Genomic DNA, 25770 nt, shown 5'->3' on the forward strand with positions numbered 1-25770 from the left:
CAGTTCAAGGAAACACAACAGACGGGTGAGTCACCTGTCACCCTTGATTCAAATAAAGCTATACAGTGCCACACATTGGAAACAAGTAGAACAATGTGAAGTGACATGGTCAAAGCACATTGGACTGAACCCTGGCAGAAAAACAGTGGCTACACATTATTTCTCAAAGGCTTTAGTAAATGAATCAATTAGGAGCAGCTTGTAACAGTGCTTTAAAATAACCACAAGATACTGAAAGAATATGATACAGATATGCTATATAAATGTATAAACAAAGAAGTATCAAGGCAAGAGCTGTCTTTGTTTCAGATCGCATATGTTGCACTGTAAATATTAATATTTCTCACCTGTTGGTTATAAAACGGAAATGTCAGTGATACATTTTATAGCACAATTTTATGTATCAGTCTTATGGGCAAATGTCATTAAATGTGTACAGTTAATGAAGCAGTAGTTTTGCATAGGTAGGTCTAATGACTTATGTCATCGTGAACTGTGAAATAAATGAAATGAATAGAAGTGTTAATTAGATAAAGTTTCCTCTAAAATTTATTCAAGAACCTTTCTTTGCATTAAGTAATACAGTCAAGGAAGAATGTGATACAATTTACAAAAAGAGGGATATTGAATTTAGATTTGTTCATTCTGGGTGAGAATTTTAAATTTTAGATATTTTCTGGTTGTTCTTGATTGTGTAACTTAGCTAAAGAATGAATTTAAGCAGTTGTTGGCAAACACACATGGCTCTCACATCCAAAAATCACTCTCTATATACACGTGATCAATATTTTGGAGTCAATTACAGAGTACAAGTGCAATCAAATGAGCTGTTTTTTCATGTGTTAAAGTTAGAAGCCTGTTTTCCTCTAATGTGGCTAGTGCAATACATTAAGTGCAAACTGCATCCAGCAAGGCTCTGCTTTAGTGTCAGATGTGAAATACGTAAACTAAAACTTGATAATATCAAAGTGAACGATTCAAATACAAGAACTGTCCTATGCAACAACCAGCATCTCTTTGATAAGTTCTCTCATATGTGTATCTGTTTCCATCTGTGGCTGGGTCACATACCAAAGGAACCAACTTAGCTATAGCTTTTTTTTAAATTGATTTAAATTTTACTGGCAACTGTCATACACAACAAGCAGTCCATACAATATAACACATTAGTAACATGCCTGATGATTAAAACAAACTTATGTTACTACATGCAAATCACATAGTAGCTGATAACTATATGTGTAGATTACACTCTCTAAAGCTCTACAATTATCTTACGATAGTACTGGCTATCCTCCTGCCATCGTGTTTCTTCCAACTCTCCTGTTGAGACATTGTGTGTCCTTGCTATATGCTCAGGAAATCTGTAGTTATACACTGGTAAATACAGATTGTCATTCCAACACACCCTATACTCACAACACCCAGGCTTCACTCTTTGCTGGTTCCTGTTCTCCACTTCCCCCACTACTTTTGTTTTCACTCTTCACCAGTTTCCATTCGCATTATTTTGGTTCAAAGGTGTCTCGTCTATGAACCTTTATTCACACAGTTCTCTCAGTATCCAGCTCTCCCTATAACCTACATTGCCTTCAGCCTTCCCCAATCCTCACCAACACTACCCCTTACCTCATTCTCACCACAATTTCTGGACAATCCCCCCCCCCCCCCGCTCTCTCTCTCTCTCTCTCTCTCTCTCTCTCTGTGTGTGTGTGTGTGTGTGTGTGTGTGTGTGTGTGTGTGGGGGTGGGTGGGAGGGAGGGGGGGGGGGCGGTTTGCAGTTGCAAAACACAATGGAAGTTGTAATTTAACCCATAAAAAACAATGCACACCTGTCCCCCCAAAACACAAAACAAACACACACACACACACACACACACACACACAAAATTTAATTAACAAACATATTTGTTGAAGACAGCTATCACATAAATTTATTTTGTTAATACTGTGTTTTAACTTTTCTTGCAATGTAAGAAACACAGTTAAACAATATCTACACTTCCAGGAAAATACTTTAACTTGATATACGATCGTAATGCGTGTAAAGTACAATTTAATTATTTCTGGAAGTATGCAAGAATTTATGGATCTTCACTGAATTCTTGGCTCTTGTCTCTCCTAAGTTAGTTCTTAATTTTGAACTAGCAAGCCTGTAGCTGGAGAACATTTTCTCAATGGGTGCAGTGCTGTTAGAGCAAGAAGGTGTTTCATGAAAGTAATAAATCCTGTTGGTAAGTTTCCTTTCCCTTTTTTTTCTGTTTTCAGCTCCTTTATATTCGACCATTTGTTTGCACCAGAAAAAATAGCGGCAGGAAAATAGTCATAACTAGCAATTCTAAAAGGCACAACACTTGCCATCCATTCTGGGTGCACTCTATGAGCCAGTTTTCTGCACTTCCTTCTTTTTCAGCTGTTAATAATCTCTTTCTGAATCTTGGGTGTAACTTATAAGCAAGATAGTGAAAGTGTTCTAGTACTTGTTCCTTTCTTTTTTTTTACTTTATTCTTATACGGTTTTATATTGGTACTTTCTAAAAGATCGATCCATAGCTCGAGAGTATGTGCTGTCTGGTCGAAGAAAGTCCAGGACTCTACAAACTTCTGACAGTTGTCGGAGAAAATAAATGGCATCTTCATAAATTATAACATTATCCAATATTTTGCTGAGGTTAGCAATGACTTCTTGAAGAATCTGTTACAATTTCTACATACTTAGAATAATTATTGATACAGGTACATAGGCAATCATCCTGGTAAAACCATCCAGCAGGATTTGGTAGCTGTGGCATCAGACCATTCTTTTTCTTTGACCAGTCACGTAATCCATGGAGATTCCAAAAGTACTTACGAACTTCACCAACATGCTTTAATACTCTAGTAGGTGTTATTTCTTCTTTTAGTAGATTAATATAATGATCCAAATACTCACATGTTAACAACTCACACATCTTGTTTTAAAGATGTTACATTTTTAGTATTTTATTGTAATTATCAGTGCAAACAGCAAATACTTTTTTCTGAAAATTATCTTCAGACTTTTAACTGCATTTTTCAAAGACTCTGCACAATATTTAGCTGTCTGTTGGATGGTTTCACAATCAATTGTGTTTACCAGACATGCTTGTTGGCCTATGGGTATTGGTTGCTATAATTCATAATATGGATTCAGTGCCTGAACAAAACACGAATTTCTACTACTACATGGTCTTTACAAGCATGTGCTTTAAAAAATGTTGTGATAACTGTGCAAGGCTTTGGCTGCCAAAAAGAGAAAATTCCATTTACTAATTTTAGGCTGTTCACTTTATCATTGTTTTCTATTAATAAAGAAGTTGTAGGATGAGATAGTGTTTTGAATAAATTAAATATAGAAATCTAAATTGAACTTTGTGTCAATACAGAAAAATTCCAAAGAGCCTAATAAAACCCATAAAAAAGGACAATTTAACCCACAAGTTTTCTTTAATACCTGGGATTTTCTCAACCCTGGTAAGCACGCTATCAAGAACAGTTTCTGAAGCTAAGCTAGTTCAATGCCTCCACTAAACACACACAACAACAGAAAAGTATGATGCATAATGATTTCCAATTCTAACATACCTCATTATTGTTGGATAATGGTGTCTGCACTATGTGACAGCATAACTTTAGAAGATTACACAATAAAGCATCCCAAGTAGCTGGTCTACTTTGTTTTGATTCACTTCCCAGTACTGATGCAAAAAGGCCTCCAAAACATGAAGAAGCATCATTTGTGCCGATGGAAGGTTCCGATATACTTCTGCAACGCACCTTCTCTGAGCTCAAAATGTAATTGTATGCCAAATTTGCTGAAAAATTATAAACCAGAGAGGAACATACTGAGTAGAAATAATTACTTCCCTCCCAACAAAACCATATTCTATTTTAGAATAAAATCTTTTTGGGTAAGATGTAACAGTATAATTTTAAACTTCAAGTGTAAAATGTGACTGGTATTTCTTATTTATAGAAAATGACAATGCATCATGATGATGAAAAATATGTCAGCCTTATTTACTTACACGGAAAAGGCAAACTGTCTTAAGAAAACAGAGTGACCGCCTTTTGTAATTTTTTTTATTATGCATTTCAGCAAGAACCATACAAGTGGTATCATTACCATTTTTTACTTACTTCCAAGTCATTATTACATGATTTGAACACTTTATGTTTACTAACTCAACAACTGAATAGGCCTGAAGAGGAACTCACTATATAATGTACTCCAAGCATCTGATGACAACTTGAAGTCAAAAACTGGTAATGATATCATGTGTAACCTGAGACAGAATATAAAATTTAAAAAAAATTACATTTTGTGGAAAACCAATGTACAATTAAACAATTTTCATATACAACTAGCCATTGGAATAGAAACCTTTAACATAGAGCAACAGTTAAAATATTAATATACTGAAAAACGTTATCCAGTCACTGACAGAAGAAACATACACAATCACATAATTAACAAGTGGAAACAGTAAAAAGGGAAGTGCATCAGTTCAAACAAGGTAACTTAGTTCACTTGTAATTTCGCGGCACACATTGCTACTGGTTTAAATATATATGACTGACTTAACAATCATATATATATATATATATATATATATATATATATATATATATATATATATATATATATATATATATATATCTGACAAAAGCGCTGGCAGGTCGATAGGCACACAAACAAACACAAATGTACACACAAAATTCAAGCTTTCGCAACAAACTGTTGCCTCATCAGGAAAGAGGGAAGGAGAGGGAAAGACGAAAGGATGTGGGTTTTAAGGGAGAGGGTAAGGAGTCATTCCAATCCCGGGAGCGGAAAGACTTACCTTAGGGGGAAAAAAGGACAGGTATACACTCGCACACACACACATATCCATCCACACATACACACACAAGCGGACATATTTAAAGACAAAGAGTTTGGGCAGAGATGTCAGTTGAGGTGGAAGAGTAGAGGCAAAGAAGTTGTTGAGAGACAGGTGAGGTATGAGTGGCGGCAACTTGAAATTAGCGGAGATTGAGGCCTGGCGGATAACGAGAAGAGAGGATATACTGAAGGGCAAGTTCCCATCTCCGGAGTTCGGATAGGTTGGTGTTGGTGGGAAGTATCCAGATAACCCGGACGGTGTAACACTGTGCCAAGATGTGCTGGCTGTGCACCAAGGCATGTTTAGCCACAGGGTGATCCTCATTACCAACAAACACTGTCTGCCTGTGTCCATTCATGCGAATGGACAGTTTGTTGCTGGTCATTCCCACATAGAATGCATCACAGTGTAGGCAGGTCAGTTGGTAAATCACGTGGGTGCTTTCACACGTGGCTCTGCCTTTGATCGTGTACACCTTCCGGGTTACAGGACTGGAGTAGGTGGTGGTGGGAGGGTGCATGGGACAGGTTTTGCACCGGGGAATGTTTCCCTCTGTTATATATATATCACTGTGTGTCTGTGTAGAAATCAGGGAAGGGGCAGGATGAAAGTGATCATTACTTGAATGATAGATTTCAGGATTTAAGTACATGCAGCATAATAGACCATGGCTAACTTCTTTTGCTAGCCATCATAAAACATTTTGAAACTGACAACCATTTAAACTTATTTTCCTGCACTAGGAAAAGTTCTTAAATCTTTTTGAAAAAGTCTCTAGCACTCCTAATCTATCAGGTCCTATAACTGTCATTCCATAGTTATACATCAACAATGATAATTTCACTCTGTTCCAGTAACTTTAAGACAACAAATTTGAGCATTGCAGAAGTCATCTTTTAATACATCCCACGATATTTCAAATGGGCACCTGCCAGTCATCTTCAAGTAAGTCACCGAAAACTGATGAAGACTTGCTCTGTTCCACAATATATATAGTTCTGCACGTATTCTGTACATGCATCAAAATCAGGTTGACATACTGATCACACTTCCTGGCGGCAGCATCTTCAATTGTGGAACTCAACTGTCCTTCGCAGAACCATTCATCGGCAAATGCTCACATCGCATCTGTAACTTAGCTAACTTTATCAATAGATTGGGGCTCTCCGCCTATGCAGTTCTGACCCTAGTTTGATGTGGTACCACCTTTTACAAAGGTCCCTTTTGCAGATTCTTTGACACTAATTGGCAAATTGTTTCAGGTCGGCTCACAGTTTTGTTTCAGCACACACTATCCTGAACCTACCTTAGGTTCAAACAAGAATATTCCTAACAGACTGATGGCCCTGTCATGGACAGCCCTCCGTATCCCTTGATGGCCAACCTTTTTATGGAGGATTTCAAGGCGAGAGCACTTGAATCATCTGCCCTTAAATCAAACATATTTTGGAGGGATGTGGATAATGCTTTCATAGTGTGGCCTCATGGAGAAGATAAATTGATGGAGTTTCATTACCACCTCAACTCCATTCATAACAACATTTGATTCACTACGGCAGTAGAGAAAGGTGGATGTCTGCCTTTCTTGGACATCTTGGTTAGACGAAAGAATGATATCTCTCAGGGGAATTCAGTTGATCATATGTCCACTCACTCTGATTTGTATTTGAAAGCACCACGTTATCATCCGTTGCAAGCTACGAGCATGCTTAAAGCATTCATACGCAGGAATCACACTTCACACAATTAACAAAATATTTCAGGCTATGATGCCGTGGTCGAAGGGATTTCACTTTAAAATCCGAAGTTTCATCCCCAATTGTGGGAGACAATTTCAAGGCGTAGCTTTGTCGAATGTCCAATTCACACCTTGCAGTGAACCAGGGTGAGAATTGGACATTTGCCAAAGCTACAACCCCCTTGAAAATGTCCTCCGCAGATGGGGACGAAACGTCAGCTTTTAAAGTGAAATCCCTTCGACCATGGCATAATAGCCTGGAATATTTTATTAATTGTGACAATTCCAGCTGTGAAAGTTTACATTTTGCAAAGAGTTCTCACTGTCTCAGATTTGGATAGATTGCCTAAGGAGCTCGCCCACCTGAAAACAGTGTTAAGAAGAAATGGATTTACCACCTAGCAAATTAACAGGACACTGTCAGTTAAAACCGAGACTCAGGAAGTGCATAAAGAAGAGAACATGCCAGCAAACTCTGTAGATTTTCTTCCTTTTTGTCAGCAACATTTCATTTAAAATAGCAAGATTCCTCTATAAATTTCAGCTGAAAATGATTTTCTGTCCCCCACCTACGACTGCAAATCTTTTGGAATTAGAGAAGGACAACTTGTAATTGCGGAAGGCCGGAATTTACAAACTACCTTGTCAGTGTGGCACGGCTTACATAGGACAGATCACACTTATGGTGAAAGAATGTTGAACTGAACATCAACAATGTACTCGCCTTTAACAACTAAGCAAGTCTTCTACTGCTGCACAATGTATTTCCACTGAACATTCAATGGAGTATGATTCTGAACACAAAAACATCTTTTTGGGTCTGCATTATTGAAGAATTAGTGGAAATACACCTGGAGGAGAAGCTGATGAACTGTGACTGCAGCTAACAGTTGGACAGCGCACAGAACCCCACCATCTCCACAATTTGTTCTAATAGAAGACCACAGTGTGTGTCAATGGCCACGGCGAGTGGTAATGCAGAGTACAGCTGTTCCACAGTTCCACCAGTGATGACACTGCTGCCAGGAAGTGTGACCTGTCTATCGACCTGGTTCTGATGAATGTATGGAATACCCACTGCATGCTGTGTACTGTGTATTGCAGCAAGTCTTCATAAGTTTTTGATGGCTCACCTGAAGATGACTGGCAGACGCCCAGATGAGATACTGTGGGATGTATCAAACAACAAGCGTCTGCAGGCCCTTAGTTTGTTTGAACATTCAATTCACAACTTAAAAGACATGTACTTCATCCCTTTTCATTCATTATAAGGTAATTAAATTAAGTACAAATGATGGTAAGAGATCTTGAGGAAGAAAAAAAGAACAGTTTTAGAAAACATATTTTCACATTGTGTTTCTTGTTTATGCCTCATCCAGTTTACCATGTGATTATAAGATGTGAGCACTTCCTGATAGGAAAACTGAGGAGATTCTCATGGGACTCAGGAAGTGTAAGATGTAGAGGATGTGTGTCAAGCTGCTCTGTCATTTCTGCTCCATTTTCTGTTTTCTTAAATTGTACATATTCTGTAACATATGGGGTCATCCAGAAAGTAAAGAAAATTTTGGCATAAATGAATAAAAATGAAAGATTTTTCAACACCAAACTTTGTAAATAAAGTTACAGTACATTACCCTATCTTTCAATGTAGTCATCATAACTGTCAAGGCACTTAATGTAACTTGGGACCAATTTTTCAATTCTCATGTTGCACTCCTCCGTCAAAGACATGAGCCAGCATGTCACTGCTTGTTTGAGATCTTCATCTTTTGCTAACTGTTTTCCTCTCAACAATTCATTTAGTTTCAGGAATAGTGAAAGTCACATGGTGCCAAGTCAGAGCTGGAAGAAGGACTTAAAAAATGTCCCATGTAAGATGCTGAAGTTTTTGCAGTGCTTGAGCTGATGCTAGAGGCCAAACATTGTCATTAATGAAGAAAACCTTTGCCAACAACATTCCATATCAATGAGGGCATGTTCCTTGCACTATCACCCTAAATATTCTTTATTTGCTTATAAATTTCAATACGCCAAAATTTTTTGCATTCTCACAACAAACAACACTACACACTTGGCATCTGGCAGGAATTTCAATGGGATCCGCTAATTCGAAAGGTTACAGAACAAAGAGGTATGACCGCTCAGCAACACAACTCGACTTACATCGAGACGGGGGAAGGAGCTAACTGGCATGTTTGTAATCGCAGTAGTGGGGAATCGACAGTGGGTGATGTACACAATCTTTCTTTCATTTCTGGATGACACTCATAATTTTGAACTTAAGCTGACTGATTAAAATACAAATTAAAGTTTCGGCAATTGATGTGACCATGAGGAACACTATAAGTGACATTTTAACAGTACTAACTATTTAAAGCTGCACGCAAGAAATTTTAATTTGTAAGTTGTGTTTCGTGTAGCTAACCACAAACTTAACAAAGAACACTTTTTTATATCCATCAGATTCATGGATGCCCCTCATTCTGTATCTGTCACAAATGCATCCACATGTAGTGTAAATATGGAAAAAAGATGGACATCCACATACGTAAAAGCAGAAAACATATGCAGAAATAAACAGATTTGGCAAAGATTGCCACAGGTACAAATAAGTGCTTGCGGCTTGTTACTGAATAATATCCCAATTACAATACTAATTATAAAATGAGCAAAAATCACCCAGTGGATATATTTTTACAATCATCATAAGAATCAGACTGAAGACCACAACAATATAATAGTATGTGAAAATTTCAATATAGATTTATGAAAAGGATTTGTTGAAAGAAAAAATATGGAGCCTCCTGTCCATCACTATACATTCTAAACTCTGGGGATTTGAACTGCCTCTTCAACACATCCCACATCATTGGCCTGGTCTTTATTTACACTAGCCCCTCTATGGTCTTCCTCCCACCCCCCCTTTCTATGCCATACTGCTTTATCGTTTCTTATCTGTCTTTGCACATGGTTGTTGTTTTTTTTCCCCTCCTCCATCTTTCTTATTGTTTTTCTCTTTTTTCCCATCATTTAGATTTTCACCTTTCCAATCCTTATGCTATTTTTCACTACATGTTTTATTTCTTTCTATTTCACATTTATACCTTTCTATACACTTCCTTCAAGCTGTTGTCTCATTTTTAACTGATCAGTTATCTACAGCACACTATTAGGACTCTGAATTTTGAAGATGACCTGTAAAGCTATATTTCCCAATATTACCAGTAGCATGTCTCCTGCCTCATCCAGGACGGGGAATGAGATTTTTCCTTTACCAACATTTCACTTGTTTCTATCCAACTGTAGTACAAAATTCAATTATATTTTTAAATTTCTCTGTCTGTCTCTAATGTTCCACTTACTCCTGTTCCAGCATAAGGTAAGATGAAATTCTCTTCTGTCACAAGCATGGTTAGTATCGATATCTTTAGTTCCACTGAGTAGTTTTACAAGACTGAGATATTGTTGCAGACTTCAGAACATTCACATTTCTCTGATGCGAGTAATCTTTAAAATGAACTGAACAGAATTGCCAAGCTTGAACTGCCAGGAAGCAGTAACATGACATGAAAATGTAAAACACTTACATGGAGATGGGAAAATACTAGCTACATTATTTACTTTTCTAAAAAATTTAGTCCCAAAATACAGACTTTAATTGCTCATAACTATTGCTCCAAATAATGTTCCTGCAGACTGTATTATATTCTTGATACTCCAAAACCTTCATTATGTTGGAAAGAGGTCGGCTTCAATAAGATGTTAGCCAAAGCAGCATAATTTATTTCTGAACAGGCAATGAAAACTGCTTGTTATGTGACACATTACACATTTGTGGTAATTTTTGTATATTTTACATTATTGCTTTCTGTATTTCTCAATACTGACAATATATTATACAGATATACCTAAGTATTTCTGCATAAAAATGAAAATAATCAATTTTTGACAACATAATGTAATTGGATACATTAAAAAATCTACTCATCAAACGGTGGCAGGGGAATACACACACAAAAAAGATTTTATGCATACAAGCTTTCGGAGCCAGTAGCTCCTTCTTCCAGCAGAGTGCTTAAGAGTGAGGAAGGGGGGTTAAGAAAACAGACTGAAAAGATTTAGGAAAAGGATTAGAGTTCTGGAAGTTACCCAAAACCCCAGGTGAGGGAAGATTTACCAGACAGGATAAGAAGGGTATTTCCTTACCATTCTGTCCAGTAAGCCTTTCCTGACCCAGGGTTCTGACTGACTTTTCCAAACTCTAATCCTTTTCCTTCACCCCTCTTGTTCCCCTTGAATCCTTCTGCTGGAAAAAGGAACCACTGGCTCTGAAAGCTTGCATACGGAAAACCTTTTTTTATATGTGTGTTCTCCTGACCCCACTTATTATTTTTACAGAATGTTTGTCATCTGAGAAAGGGTTTCTGCAAATTCATTGCACGTAGAAATCTTGGTTAGCTCTCTAATGAAAATGGTTTTCCCGTATGCAATAATTCTGTTAGTTTCTTAAATACTGATGAAAATGCACTATGAGGCTAAGAGTTTTTGTAGTGGGAAATGAAATATGGCTCTTCAGGAACAAATTTTAATTATTGTTGATTCCATTTCACATATTGCAATTTTATCACGAAAGTATCACTAGAAGCTGCATTTCTTAACAACAACAACAACAACAGATTTATTGGATGTGATAAAGCGTTGAAATCTTACCAACACATTCGACAATGCTTATCGCTGTTGACAGATTTACTGCAGTGAAGTTCAGATTTAATATCAAGTCTACTAATTCACACTGTGCATCAAGAGGTCCCTGGCGATTGGTGAGTGCACCTGTGGTTTGAACTAGCTTGTAAATCAGCTGCAACAGCAGTTCCTTCAAAGAATTACCCAATCGGCTGCCAGGGCTGATAACATCACAACGGCTCTGCAGCCGAACAAGCAGCTCCCTCATTGCTCCACACACCGAGGGGCCTGCCTGCTGCAAAACCAAAATCATCTGTTACCACCAACTTACACATACACAAGACAGACACATAGGTAGAACAGAAATTAGGCATCCAAAAGAAAGACTTTGGTCTCCAACCACCTGTCAGTTACATCAGAATCTACTCCCTAAGCATTTGTACATAACACTTTTACAGTTTGCATTTTACAACTGGAGTTAATTAGTACAGTTATCCTTTCAGCATTTCTTGCGATAAAAAAACACCCAAATATCTTATATATACTAGCGTTGTCTCACACCTAATGATTTTCATCCAGTACCAAGTTTTTATGTACACTTTGCAATACTTACAGTGCCTTTGTCCGATGAGACGTAACTGAGACTCGAACCAGAGAGGAAACGCAGTAACATCGGAAGAAACTGTGGATCTTCAACAATTACACCAGATGTAGCATGAAGAGATACTTCGACATCATCGAGTCCCATTGACCAAGCTTCACCACTCGGAGTCTGAATTTGAGGCTGATTCGCCATCAGTATAAGACATTGGAATGCAAGGCACCAAACACGGAGTGATACCCCGGGTTGCTGGGCTAGTGCTGAAATCAGTCCTGATACAGCTCGAGTTGTCACACGTACAGCAGGAACAGCACCTGGGTCAAACAAGCCAGGTGCTCCACCCACAGGCTCAAAAGCACTATCACTGTTCAGCATCAGCCACAGCTGTAGCACCAGTTCTATGTTCATCCAAGATTTCTGTAAACCACACATCATAATTACATATACTGCAAAGAAATAGACACACAATGGAAATATAATGACCCCCCCCCCCCCCCCCCGCACGCGCGCACACACACACACACACACACACACACACACACACACACACACGTATGTGAAAATTTCAATACAGATTTATGAAAAGGATTTGTTGAAAGAAAAAATATGGAGCCTCCTGTCCATCACTATAAATTCTAAACTCTGGGGATTTGAACTGCCTCTTCAACACATCACACATCATTGGCCTGGTCTTTATTTACACTAGCCCCTCTATGGTCTCCTCCCACCCCACTATCTATGCCATACTGCTGCAAGCGCGCGCACGCTGCAGTCTTTTACAGAACATTGTCACAAAGAAATATACTTTATATAACAAAACGAAGACAGCCAGAAAATTAATGAAAACAAAAAAGCTGTACAAATGAGAATTTATTGCCTCTGAAGTAAAATATTCTGCACTGGAAGGAATAATTGTTTGGTGAATGACATCAAAATTCTTTGAGATGAGAGTTGTCAGAGCTCTCACTACACATTTTTATCCTGCTCTAATTATATACTTTTACTCAGTTTTTATTTGCTTAAGCAGCTAAGGATATCCTTAAGGTAAAAATTTTCTCAGGGACAATAGTTCTCAATCTGACTTATCACCGTAACAGAAAAACCACACATTCGGAATGAAAGGATGCATTCGTGAAATGTTTTCCATTAACATTCTGTATGAACCATAGAGATATGGGAATCTTCCTTATACTTTTTTAAGCTCTGTAAGTGTAAAAAGTAGCAACAAATGTAACATTATAAAACTGTTTCACTTGCATCGATTTTACATTTTACTCTCTCATGCGATACTGGTTATATTAGGGAAAGTAGATGAGTCACCTGAAGTTTGTATTTTTCAAATTAGCTTCTCCTCAACTGAACTTCAGACCATGTGAGATCTGTCACAGATTTCTGATCAGCATGCTGTAATCTCAGAAGTGTTCAATGATCTCCAGTTGGAAAGACACTGGACATCACACAAAGGACTTCTGTTAACGTTCCGAAGGTGTACATTCTGAGATGCTTCAAGAAACGTATTACTTTGTTACATCTGCTTCTCAGGAAACAATCATTTTGGGCTTACTGCGCTGTATCACGACAGTCATTACTGTGGTGCACTAACAAAATGGAATACGGAGGGAGGAAAATGGTATTTGTAGTGGTACATAACACTCCTTGGAAGGGATGTCTATCCTTGTGCCATCTTCCTGACGAATGATACTGACAACAAAAGTAATGTATATAGGAAGAAACTGATAACATAGAATAATACGTCTAATGCAAAGGTGTCGATTTGTGTACTGTTTTATTTTTGTTTCATAAGTGGTGAGCCATACTGAGGGACGAAACATGTCTTCAGAACAGGATGGTAGCTGAAATGACTTAGTGAGAGGAAATATATGTTCGTATGTTGCAAGAATTACTTTGTGGATCACTGTCCTGCCCTAGAGAGGCTCAGATTTCTGAAGAACAATTTTATCAACAATCTTTACAGTTTAAAATGGTACTCAGATGAACTTTTGATACTGATCTTGTATGCAGAAGCATTAATACACCTGATTAGTACGAGTTGTCAATATACACATAGTACACGAAAATATCTCACATGTCAAGCTGCAAATGATGTGGAAAGTTTATACCTAAAATGTGACATGAAGAGAACTTTTTTTTAATTTAAATTCATTACTACTGTTTACTGATGACATTTGGAAGATCAATGTGGGGAAGTACATTGTCAAACTATTGACATAAAGATATAACAACCACCACACTGACCAACCAATCAACAGCAACCACAAAATTACTGCACTGTGTACCCCTTTGCTTCACTCTGTATATAACTTTCAGGGCACCTATGTAGATTTACTGTAAAATTCATTCAGAACATGTGTTCCAACTACAAAGCTGTGATGCTTACCTTAAAGACTCAATCTTTTAAAAACTCTCAAATAAAATGGGGCAGGCAGCCTCGGAAGTTCCATGCGTGCATTGTACAGAGGATGCCCGTCCTCCGGCAGGTACGGTAAACCTTCTCCAAATCAAAAAACACAGCTACAGACTACCTTTTTTCGCAGAAAATTGTTCACAATGTGAGTTGCTAGAGTGACGAAATGATCAACTGCAGAGCAGTGCTTATGAAATCCACAATGTGCATTATTTAGCAAATTTCGAGACTCAGTGTCACCATAACAGTCAAGCACTGATCACGCATTCTATCACCTTGAAGACACTGCTGGCGAGGAAAACTGGGCGATAGCTGGAGAAGATGTCTGTCCTTACCAGACTTGGATATGGGGATTACAGTGGCTTGACAGCAATGACTAGGAAATGCACCGTCTGTCCAGATATGATCATGCATACGAGGGAGAAAATGCCTGCCATCAAGAGATAGGTGCTGCAACATCTGAATGTGAGTATCATTCGGTCCTGAAGCGGAGGATCGTGATGAGGTGAGAGCACGTTCGGGCACCTTATGGTAAAAATGGTACTGTAGCCTTCGCGATTCTGTGAGAAGAAAGATATCTCCCAAGTCACCTCCATTTGTTTCAGAGGCAGGAAGGCAGGATGGTAATGGGTAGAGCACGACAACTCTTCAAAGTATCGAGTCAAGCTGTTGGAAACATCAATAGGGTCCAAAATGACATCATTCGCTAGTCAGGCCAGGAATCAGGAGTTTCTGGAAATCCAATGTAGGTTACCCCAAACAACAGAAGACGGAGAGTAAAATGGTTAAAAGAATTAGTAAAAAGAGATCCAACTAGTTTTTTTTTGCTACCTCTGTTAATGCTACAAAACTTTAGGTGCAATTGTTTATAATGAATACAGTTCTCCTTTGTGGGATGGTGTTCAGAGACACGGAGAGCACGTCTCCACGTGCGAACCACATCACGGCATTCCTAAGTCCACTACGGACTGGGACATGTCGCTGTAGGGAAGAGGTTCGGGGTATGGAATATTCTGCAGTGGAAGGATAACATTCACAAGGTACTCTACCTGATTATCACTGCTGTGAAAATATTGTTTGTCGAAGGTTGCCAGTGAGTGGAACCTCAAGTCAGCTTTAGAAAGCTGCCAGTTGGTCTTTTACACATATGAGACATGAGTTAGCAGATGAATTATGCACCGGGAATGGTCCCTCAAGTATGTGTATGAGAGGACGGACCACTCTACATGGTGGGCATGCTATGCAGTAAAGAATGAGAGAGTCAGGTGTGAGAAAGTGTGTGCACGATCTTGAAGAAATGTAGGTTCACCAGTGACAGAGAGAAATGACAGTAAGCTGGCTGAGAATATCTACCAGGAGACAACCATTTGGGCTGGTTCTCAGAGAGCCCCAAATGGTGTGGTTGGCATTGAAGTTGCCGAGTAACAAAAAAGCTGAATGAGCTGGGTGCCAACCTGCAGCACGTCTGTCCTGGTAACATCAGAAGACAGGGGTATGTAGATATTACAAAGAGAAAAGGGGAACTAGGGAGAGAAAGACAGACAGAAACCACCTGTAGCTGGGTGTTCAATGAAATGGTTTGGCTATGAATGTCTTCCCAAATGAGCATCATGACTCGCCCATGAGCTGGAGTTATTTTTCCGAATTATGGACAAAAAATACTGGAATGAAGTGTTAAGATGTCAAAGTGGTCTGGAGAGCGAAATTTTATTTCATGGAGGAATAAAACAACCAACCATGGCTATCGCAATAGCAACTGTAAGTCTGCCCTGTGAGATAGGACGTCACGAATGTTTTATTGGAGAACAGCCACATTAGACGATAAGAGATATTTCTCTTATAAGGGGCATTTACTTCAGTGGCTGCTAAGTGTCAGATTTTGGCTGTGTACTACTAAAGAGTTCTGAGACTTAAGGGACCTGTTCCAGTATTTCTTCAGTGGTAACAACAGCCTCCCTGGGTCAGTCAGCTGACTCCAGGGTGGAGAACGGGTTGGTGATTTACATCAGCGAAATGGAAGTTGACCAAACAGAGGTACTGCACAGTATCACTGTTGTAAAGGATTGCTGAGTCGGAGAAGGGCAAGAACATTGGTCTTTGTTCGACTTCTCAGTACCTTCAAATTTGTCAGATGTGGATCCAGATATATGCTGACTTCAGGGATGCAAAATGTCTTCTTGAGAGTATTCCTTTTTAAATTTCCGTTCTTCTGATTGCATCACATGCAACTTCACCAATATGGGTGAAGATTTTGTGGTAGACTGAACAACTTTAGTGGGTGGAGGTGAGGACATCACCTTAGCACTACACGATTTCACAACTTTAGCACACAACTGGACATCACAGGTCTGCGTGACCACATATTCATGGGCCATGACATAGCAACAGCAGTGGTATGCAATGCTTTCGCTAGCTAACATTTTGCAAATAACATGGACAGGTACCTTTTCCTTCACCCAGATCTCCTGAATGGCTCGCTCAATGAGGTACACAGTGCATTCCCGGGATGAAGTGGCTTGTTTGCCAGTACAGATGGTGCAGAGGGGAAAAGAAAGTTGGCAATCTTCCTCATGAACAACCTTGCTGTAAATTCCACGTTTGGCTGCATTCTTACATGACTTGTGAGTACGGTTATAATGATGACATTGGTAGCTACACATCGTGTTTGGTATGTAGGGTCTGACATTGATGAATCCATAATCCACCTGGATCTTCAATGGGAGCTCCACTCAATCAACCCATTGGACTGGAGTTATGTTCTGATCAGATAGATCATGTTGTACATCTTCCTCTGTCACACTGTGTATATGATATCACACGAAGAAGTCAGTCTGCAATGAACCTCCTTACAAACTTTAAATTTTTGGTCTCAAAAGGCACTGCCTGTCTCTGGAAGCAAAGTTCCATTGTGTAAGCAAGTGCAGGATTTTAATTGGCCTGCAACTGTCTCCGCACCTTTCTGAATGATGAAATGGGTTAACTATAGAAAACATCTGACCTCCTGAGCATGACACCATGAGGCAGCAGGGCGCAACTGAAAAATTCGTCAAGTCTTTGGCCTTATTCCCTTTCCGTTTATTAGATGGAGGTTGCGTACATGGAGTTGACGTAAACATCATGGGTGACTCTCCATGATTGCCAGCATCTCCAATGGCGCGCTCCTTCCTTCGGGGGTCCCCACACAGGGGAGTAAAACTGCCTTAGGTGACTGTACACACGTCTGATCACACCTCCCAACTCAAGACAGGGACCGATCTGCAATTGGGAAAGCAACAGCTCAGGCAATCACCTCTCCTTGAGCCTGGCCTTTACCAGGGTATATGCACAACCCTTACCTTTCGACCTAGGTGCTGGGAGTTGTGCACCCAGTTGCCCTTTACATGTTAAAAGCATGAGCCGGTATTCAAGCATGCAGAGGGACGAAGTTAGCTGAAAAGGGACACCTTAAATGCCAAAGCAGAGAAAAGAAATCAGGACAAGAAAGAGAGAAACACAAAAAGTATACTTTCATAAGTTTTGGTTAGCCTATTTTACAGAAGACCTGGTTCCCAAGGGAGGGATGAAAGAATAGGAGGAGGATAGATATGCGGCACAGAAAAGGGAGAGTCCTGCAAGGGCAGGGGCCCCATGTGTGCCATGCACGTACTCACAAAAGAGTTGTGGGAAGAGGAGAAAGGGAGAGAAGGAGAAAGAACTTTTAGGTGCACTGGCGGGATCAACAATGTGTGTATTACTGGAATTGGAGCAGGGAAGGTGATAGGTCCCTGGGAGACAGGGACTAGTCAAGCTTTAGGCCAGAGTGGTTACACATATGAAGGGAAAGTTCCCACTTGCACAATTCAGGAAAGCAGATGTGGGTATGAAGGATATAGATGGCATCAGATGTGAAGCAGCCATTAGAGTGAAGCACACAATGATGGGCTGCATGTTCAGTAACAGGATGGTCCAGCTCTTTCTGGACCACAGTTTGGTGTGGCCATTCACGCGAACAGACAGCTTGTTAGCTGCCACACTCATGTAGAAAGCAGCACAGTGGTTGCAGATTGGCTAGTACATCACAAGTGCTTGCAGATTAGCTAGTACATCACAACTACTTTCACAGGCAGCCCTGTCTTTGATGGGATAAGTCATGCTTTTGACATGACTGGAGTAGGTGGTGGTGAGAGGATGTATGGGACAAGTCTTCCATCTTGGTCTATTACAGGGATATGAACTATGTGGCAAGGGGTTGGCAGCATGGGTGGAGTAGAGACAAACAAGGACAGAGTGTATCTTCAGTGGGAGCTGGAATACCACTGTGAGAGGGGTGGGGAGGATATTCCACACTTCAGGAACAACTGAATCACATTCACTGGCAGTGTTTCATCTACCTGGCTTGACATAAAGGCTACACACTCCACTAGCCCCCTATCTCCTATCACATCAAAGGCAGAGCTACTTGTGAAAGCAGTCATGTGATCTATATTCTATTCATCATAAGAATAAACCTGTTGTAAACATTACACCACGTATTCTTCCGCGTTTGCTTGGATCTCATTGGATTTCATGTCACGTGGAGCGGAAGCAAAGCTGTGACCAGTACAGTCAAGTACAATTATAAGGATATGTTTTATGCTCTATTAAATGCAAATAGACTGAGCGATAGCGCTGGACAACAGCTTTACCGGAGCATTAAACTCTGACAGCACTGGCTAGCCTGTGGCCCAGCTAAGCTGCAATGGTATGAGCAGCTGCAGTTCAGATGTAAAAAGAGTCAAGCAAAGAAACAATATAGCTTCAAATGTCATTTAATTTTTAAAAGGAATGAAATGATATCTGGCAAAACTCCAGCACTACCATGTTCTTCTTATGTGACCAAGCGGAAATCATAAATTGCTCTCATTCTTTCCTTACATAGTATGCTAATTATAAACAAGAGTGATGAAAATTCCTAACGTAAACACAGAGTAATTTTTCTGAGCGAGCTACATGGGATGTAAAAGCATACTGCAGGGATTTCACCGTACTGTTGAATACTGAAGCCAATGAAGGTATTAATTACAGTCACTTGTCAGGTAATCTCTTAGCTCCTTCCCTATCCAAATCCTAGACATACATTTCAGTTCTGGAACTGTCACCTGCTACGCTGATAACGAGTTGATCAACAACAGACTCCATGAAGCCACCCAGGCACCACATTTTCTCCTTTTCTTTTATAATGTGCCATTATGTATCCCACCAGCATTCAGTAGTGACGTGAGATAGCTACATGCGTTAGTTCCAGTACATCTACCAGCTTAACAGTCTTGTTATTTCTTGTATCGAATCCCTTAACTTTGTTCCAGTCAGATCAGTTCTGTTGGGTTCATATTGTAATGGTACAGTGGCAAATGTAAAAATGCAGCATTTGTACGGTGTGCTCAATGCTGTGAAAATGATTGTTTTCCACGTTTCTACGAGACTTATCTACATCTGTGGCATAAAACAATGGACATAACGACATAACCCCAAAAAATTTTTTATTTTTGCCTTGAAAAATTAAATTATGTTTTCTTAATTTAAACAACCTTTATTAACAGTCTTTCATAAAATGTCAATAATTAAGAAGTTATCTTTGAAATAAAACAGAAATTTCATGTGCAATATATAATTATAAACATTATTAAAAAGAAAAAAAAGATGATGAATTTTACAATTATGAGATGTAGGTATTTCAAACTACATGAGGGGAATAAAAAAAAGAACTGCAGTGTATTATCAATCTACTACGCTACCGATACCACTATACATACAATGTGAGCTTGAGTCTCAACTGCATCTAACACAGACCCTGGGAAGGCTTCAAAGCCAATTATATCTGCAAATTCATGAAAAACATTAACAACCTATTTCTCATCACATTTTAACTGTGCTCCACATGCGTGTTTCACACACTATGGCACTGTAAACAGTCTCAGCCATTTTCAAACTGTGAATTAACAGTGTGACAATCAGAGCACAACAGTGCAGAGGTTGTGACTGTACACGATTTTTGAAATAAAAGCTACATAGCTAAGCATGATTAAGAAATATGTTGATGGCTGTTAATACATTTGGATATCTTAAAATTTCATTTAACGTATCTTAGTAATAATATATCTCATACATAAGAAAGACTTGCTCCAAAGAGTATAACACCACCAGTGTATTGTGCTACGGCTTCTGACCAATCATCACGTTTGTTTTTGTTTGCATCAGGCTTTTTCTTACGATGAACTGAGTATACAAGCTAAGCTGCAACCTCTGTGCTCCATTCTACATGGGCATGACAACCAACAAGCTGTCTGCCACATGAATGGCCATCTGTGGGCAAGTTGGTCCACCTAGTTGCTGAGCCTGCTGCCCAACACAATGTTCTTCATTTCAGTGGCTGCTTCACAGCCTGTACACTCTTGATCCTTCCTATCAACACCACCTTTTCTGAACTGCACAGGTGGGAATTCTCCCTGCAATATATCGCATATTCCCAGACCCCTCTGGCCTCAACCTTGGTTAGTTACTGTCCTTCACCCACCTATCCCCTTCCATATCCACTCCAGCACTACACAGCCTTCCATTCCACAAACACACTCTAAGTCTTTTTACTTCTCTCCTTTTCTGCTCCCTTTGCCTCCCCCATCCCCTCCCCATCTGTCTAGCCTCCAGACTGCACCTAGCTGCCCTATCCTCTTTCTACATCTACCCTGCATGCTCCCATGCCTATCCTGTTATCTCTTCCTAACCCCATCTCAGCCTCTTCCTTACCCCCACTACCCAGATTACTTCTCCCATCATGCACAGTCACTCGCATTCTGGCTTTGACAGCCAAAGACAGTGGCCGTGTGTGTGTGTGTGTGTGTGTGTGTGTGTGTGTGTGTGTGTGTGTTTTGCCTACTCCAGAAGAAGGCCTTTTGGTCGAAGGCTTATTTGCTTAGCAGTCCTTTTGTTGTGCCTGCCTGTGACTCAATATCTCCACTATATGGTGAGCAGCAATCTATCCTTTCCATAACGTTGTTTATGTAAAGAACAGTTACAAATTATTATATAAGATAGCATGTGAGAGCTTAAGTTTTTTCACCAACTCATGAAAATGCCTCAGCTATGAATAGTTTTTGAATTAAATTCCCATTTGCCCATCAACTCTCTCTCTCTCTCTCTCTCTCTCTCTCTCTCTCTGTTTTTCACTGCATCTACCATTAGTAGAGCAGCAACTCTGACCACTGTATGATTTCCTGCACCGAAAAATGCTGTAGTGTCACAACATTGTTGACACTGTCAACTATACTGTCACTTGCACAATGACAGGTAATGATGAATTTTTTTAATAGGATGAAACACTGCAAATGTATGGCAAGATGGCAAATCTTTTTGGATCCTTACATCATAATTACATTTATGTTATTATTTAATGATTTGTGGAGAGCAAAAGCGTACCTGTGTATGGAGCTCCGAAAAGACAGTGTCGAAACAACGCGAAAGCATTGCTAAGCTGCCAGGAAGCCCGTGATCTTCGTCAGGAGTCGCAGCCTGCTGCCACGGTAACAGCCCGTGCACGTACAGATTACTCGCAGTGGCAGAGTTGTACGGCTGGCGAGCCGATTCTGGAGGAGCAATAACTGGAGCAGTGACACTGAGTGCCAAGTTGTGGGCACCCTGAGCAGCCAGCCTACGCAGGGCAACTTCTGCACAAGTTCCCACACCGAGTTCCAGTCGAGCATCCATAGCCACAGACAATGACGAAGAAGCCACTGTCCCAGTAATCCCAGTTGCTGAAGCTGCACGATTCGCAACAGCAGTACTAGTGCGTTTTGCGAGACTCCTTCCACGCTCCAAAATGTCATCGAGGAACTCATCCAATTCACTGTCATCCGATTCCAGAAGCGATGGAAGTTGGAAACAGTTTCCAGTACCCTTGGAAGTTGAGGGCCCTGTGCGTAAATAATGACTATGTTAGAGAAAAACAAGCAAGACAACCCAAAAAGTTATTGTAATTTGTAAACACAGTTATATAAATTGTTTCCATGACTGCAAAGAAATATTTGGTTTTGGAATGAACTGTATAATTACAGTTTCTCCATAACAAGACCCTTCATTTGCTACCACTAGCAGAGAAAATCTGTACAAGCAAGATGATGTCAAGAAGTATTCACCTGTTACTGATTGCGGCAACATTTGCAAGTAAACACTATGAACTACAGAACTGGAGCACCCAATAGCTGTTTCTTGTATACTGTATTGTGTTCGATTTCTGTGTTCTACAACAAAGTGAGTAAAGAGAGGTTTCTCTAACAGGTCACGAATTCTGAAATGGAAAAGTTGATATCTAATCCACAGCAAGGAAAATTTGCTGCAATGAAGAGATGCTCCACCAAACCACACAGTCCAAATTAAAGAGCTGCTACTTATATGCAAGCAAAAGACTGTCCACAGTTGGATGACGCTTAGGTGGTTTTCCCAGTAGCATATAGAACAGCTGCCAAAAGAATCAGTTTTTGTCTTTTTTTTCATACTCACAATCATTTCAAATCAGTTGTCATTAGGTCCAAATTATTCTGAAAGATGTACTCAACTACCTTTTGAGCATTTTCAGCGCATACAAGTGGACAAGGAAAAAAAATTCCTGGATTTCCCAATTAAAAATACACATTTCCCCAGTGGAAAAAAAAAAACACATTTCATTTCCTGGTGAAAATACACTTTCTTCCATGTTAAGTAACAATACATTTTCCCTTGAAACTATAAAATTAGTCAATCCTTTGAATGGTGAAGGTTTTATACTGTGGCATAGAACTTCTCAGCACTATAGGAACTGAAACCCAGGAGAAAAAAAAGCACATTTTGGAAAAATCTTTGATGGGTCGCAACATGTACACTGCATATTTTGGTATTATGAAAGTATAAATACGACTTCCACCAAACACAACTTGTTAATTTCTGAAGCATTGAAATCGAGATTGTGACGTGCTTCTGTCTCAGAAAATCGTAGCTCACATCACATGACCTACCCAGCCAATGATAGCAGATAATCAGTGCATACGACATGTGATGTAGTCAGCCAGTAGCAACATCACTGTTAAGTAGTGCAAACATAAAAATAGAAGTTATGGTTTAAATTAATATACATATTTTACAGGTACAAGGAAAGCTAAGCTTTCATGTAGAATATTGGACTTTTTGTGTGTGTTATCCTTTAAGATATATCAAACAGAAATGTGCCATTAAAATTTTAAATAATGACATAAATGTCCAGTCTTATGGGTCCAAAATTTTTCTAAGTGGTTGGTACTGAAAGTGTTACGTTTTGAATGAGAATCAAATGCTCTGTGATTAAAAAAAAATTCATTGTACATTCTCCCACACATTACAATTCATCTTGAATAAAAGGAAATTTACCTTGAAAGTAACACTTCTGAACCACCATTCACAACATTTTTTCTGTGACCTGTTAGAAATGTAAAAAGTTGTGATGCTGCATTCATCGAAAAAAGTTTATTGTTTTAAAGTATTGCAAGGTATTCATCCTAAAGCTTTGACACAATTTGCTGTCGGAAAACGCTTGTGTGTGCTTTTTGTTTTGTTAATGTAAATGGCGCACTTTCCTTGCAGCTTAAATTTTATTTTGATGTTTTTCTCTTGTTTACCTTTTATTACTGCAGTATTATTCTGCAGTAGAGGCCCAAAGTACAATTATTTGTTAGAGTATCAGTTCTTACCAGTCAAACTTACAAAACTATAATTGAAAACTAAAACAATGAAAAATCTCCAGAATTCAAAAAAATTCACACTTTTTCCTGTTTTCCTCCTGGAAGAAAAGGTTCCCAGATTTCCCGGTTGTTCCAGAGTGTATTCAAACTGATTTTGTAAAGCTCAGTTGCACACTGGAAGGACTCTTGTTCAATACTGACCTCCTTTTAAAATGCATTCAGTGTGGAGTATGGTTCATCTGAGATATCATTGTGTGACCAATATATTTGCAATTCAGGTAGCTTCACTATGCCTTTTAAAATTATAGGTGACAAAAAAATTACATTCCTCACTTCTTGGCTGCCACTGTTCTGAACCAGAACTGCATCGAACTGTTAATCGCTTCAACTGAGATATTAACTCATCACCCACAAAGAGCTTAAAGACCTACAAAACATTGCCACCTTCTGAGAGTATCTTAATGTGCATGGCTGCAGTACCCCATGAACGGAAATCTGTTAAGTGCTTTCACAGAACGGATACATCAAGGTCATGCCACTGCCAAACCTGTAACATGTGCAATGATCTTCCACAGACCAGGCCATAATCTTTGAATGAAAACATAAATAATTCACTTCCTGACTATGAAATGCACAGACTTCATCTCCAAATGATTCACTATAACTAGCCTTTCTTTTCAAGTAGTAACAGCGGCAAATCAGGCTAAAACAACCACATGTTTCTAACAATGTCACAAAACAGGACACAAAATGACAGTGGTTTTGTAGGCAACTGCTGGGCTGTCCAATACAAGAAATTTCATTGAACGATGCACAGAAAAATTATGTTGAGAATACTTACTTCCATCTAACATTGCATTGCTGTACTTTCATGGTAGAGTGATTTATTTTGTGCAAACCTTAATAAACATAACAAGAGATAATAATTTACTGCTTACAACAACATGAGTAAAAATGGGATAAACCATCATTTTGTGTGTGTGTGTGTGTGTGTGTGTGTGTGTGTGTGTGTGTGTGTGTGTGTGAACCTGTGATGAAATTGACCTCCTACTCAGACTATTGTAAGTATTTATATTCATTCACCTTATTTCTTTGTGACTAAGATGAATAATATGTAATTTGTAGCTACAAATATCTTCACTGAACACGTCAATTTTTAGTTCAATGACAGTCGGGACTACACGGAACAGTTATGCGATCAAATTTTAATGGCAGATGTAAGGCAGTCTCCTTTTCGTCATCAATCAACTGAGGCACTCCTTCCTTAACAAAGACAACACTTCCTAAAGTAAACTAAGAAGCTAAAACACTAAATAAACAAAGACGCAAGAATAAAAATTATTTCGCTCTGCCGAAGAAAGAACTACTGCCAGGTCACCAACTATATGCAAAATTGAACAAAATTTTGTACTTGTGTTTAAAAATGCAAATTTAATCTAGAATGACAGCAAATGACACATGAAGGAGAAAATATAGATATTCCTGATCTGATTGCAAGAACATGTTCATTAATAAAGATGGGATTGTGAATGCTGTCAAATATTAGAGGCAAACTGTGAAAATCTGAGATGAAAAATAAATATGAAAAACAAATCATAAGAAAATTTTACTAATTTGAATGAGTAAAAGGAAAATTTAAATAAATCAATTCAGACTTTACAAAACAGGACAAGGAGTACAATCTTACGTTCGAGATCCTAAAGTGAAGTGATTTA

At 39.1% G+C, this 25770-nt stretch overlaps 1 protein-coding gene across 1 annotated transcript in view; it reads right to left on the minus strand.

Moving 5' to 3' along the window:
• LOC126233282 (baculoviral IAP repeat-containing protein 6) overlaps positions 1–25770 on the minus strand; it is a 321293-nt gene that overhangs the window by 120273 nt on the left and 175250 nt on the right. Inside the window, exons 40-43 of the mRNA XM_049942854.1 lie at positions 21786–22279; positions 11942–12346; positions 11356–11623; positions 3604–3833 (exon numbers count right to left, since the gene is read on the minus strand). Of these exons, the coding sequence (XP_049798811.1) occupies positions 3604–3833; positions 11356–11623; positions 11942–12346; positions 21786–22279 (1397 nt within the window). The remainder of the gene's footprint in view (positions 1–3603; positions 3834–11355; positions 11624–11941; positions 12347–21785; positions 22280–25770) is intronic.

Source organism: Schistocerca nitens, chromosome 1 (genome assembly GCF_023898315.1).
Source record: "Schistocerca nitens isolate TAMUIC-IGC-003100 chromosome 1, iqSchNite1.1, whole genome shotgun sequence".
NCBI lineage: Eukaryota > Metazoa > Arthropoda > Insecta > Orthoptera > Acrididae > Schistocerca > Schistocerca nitens.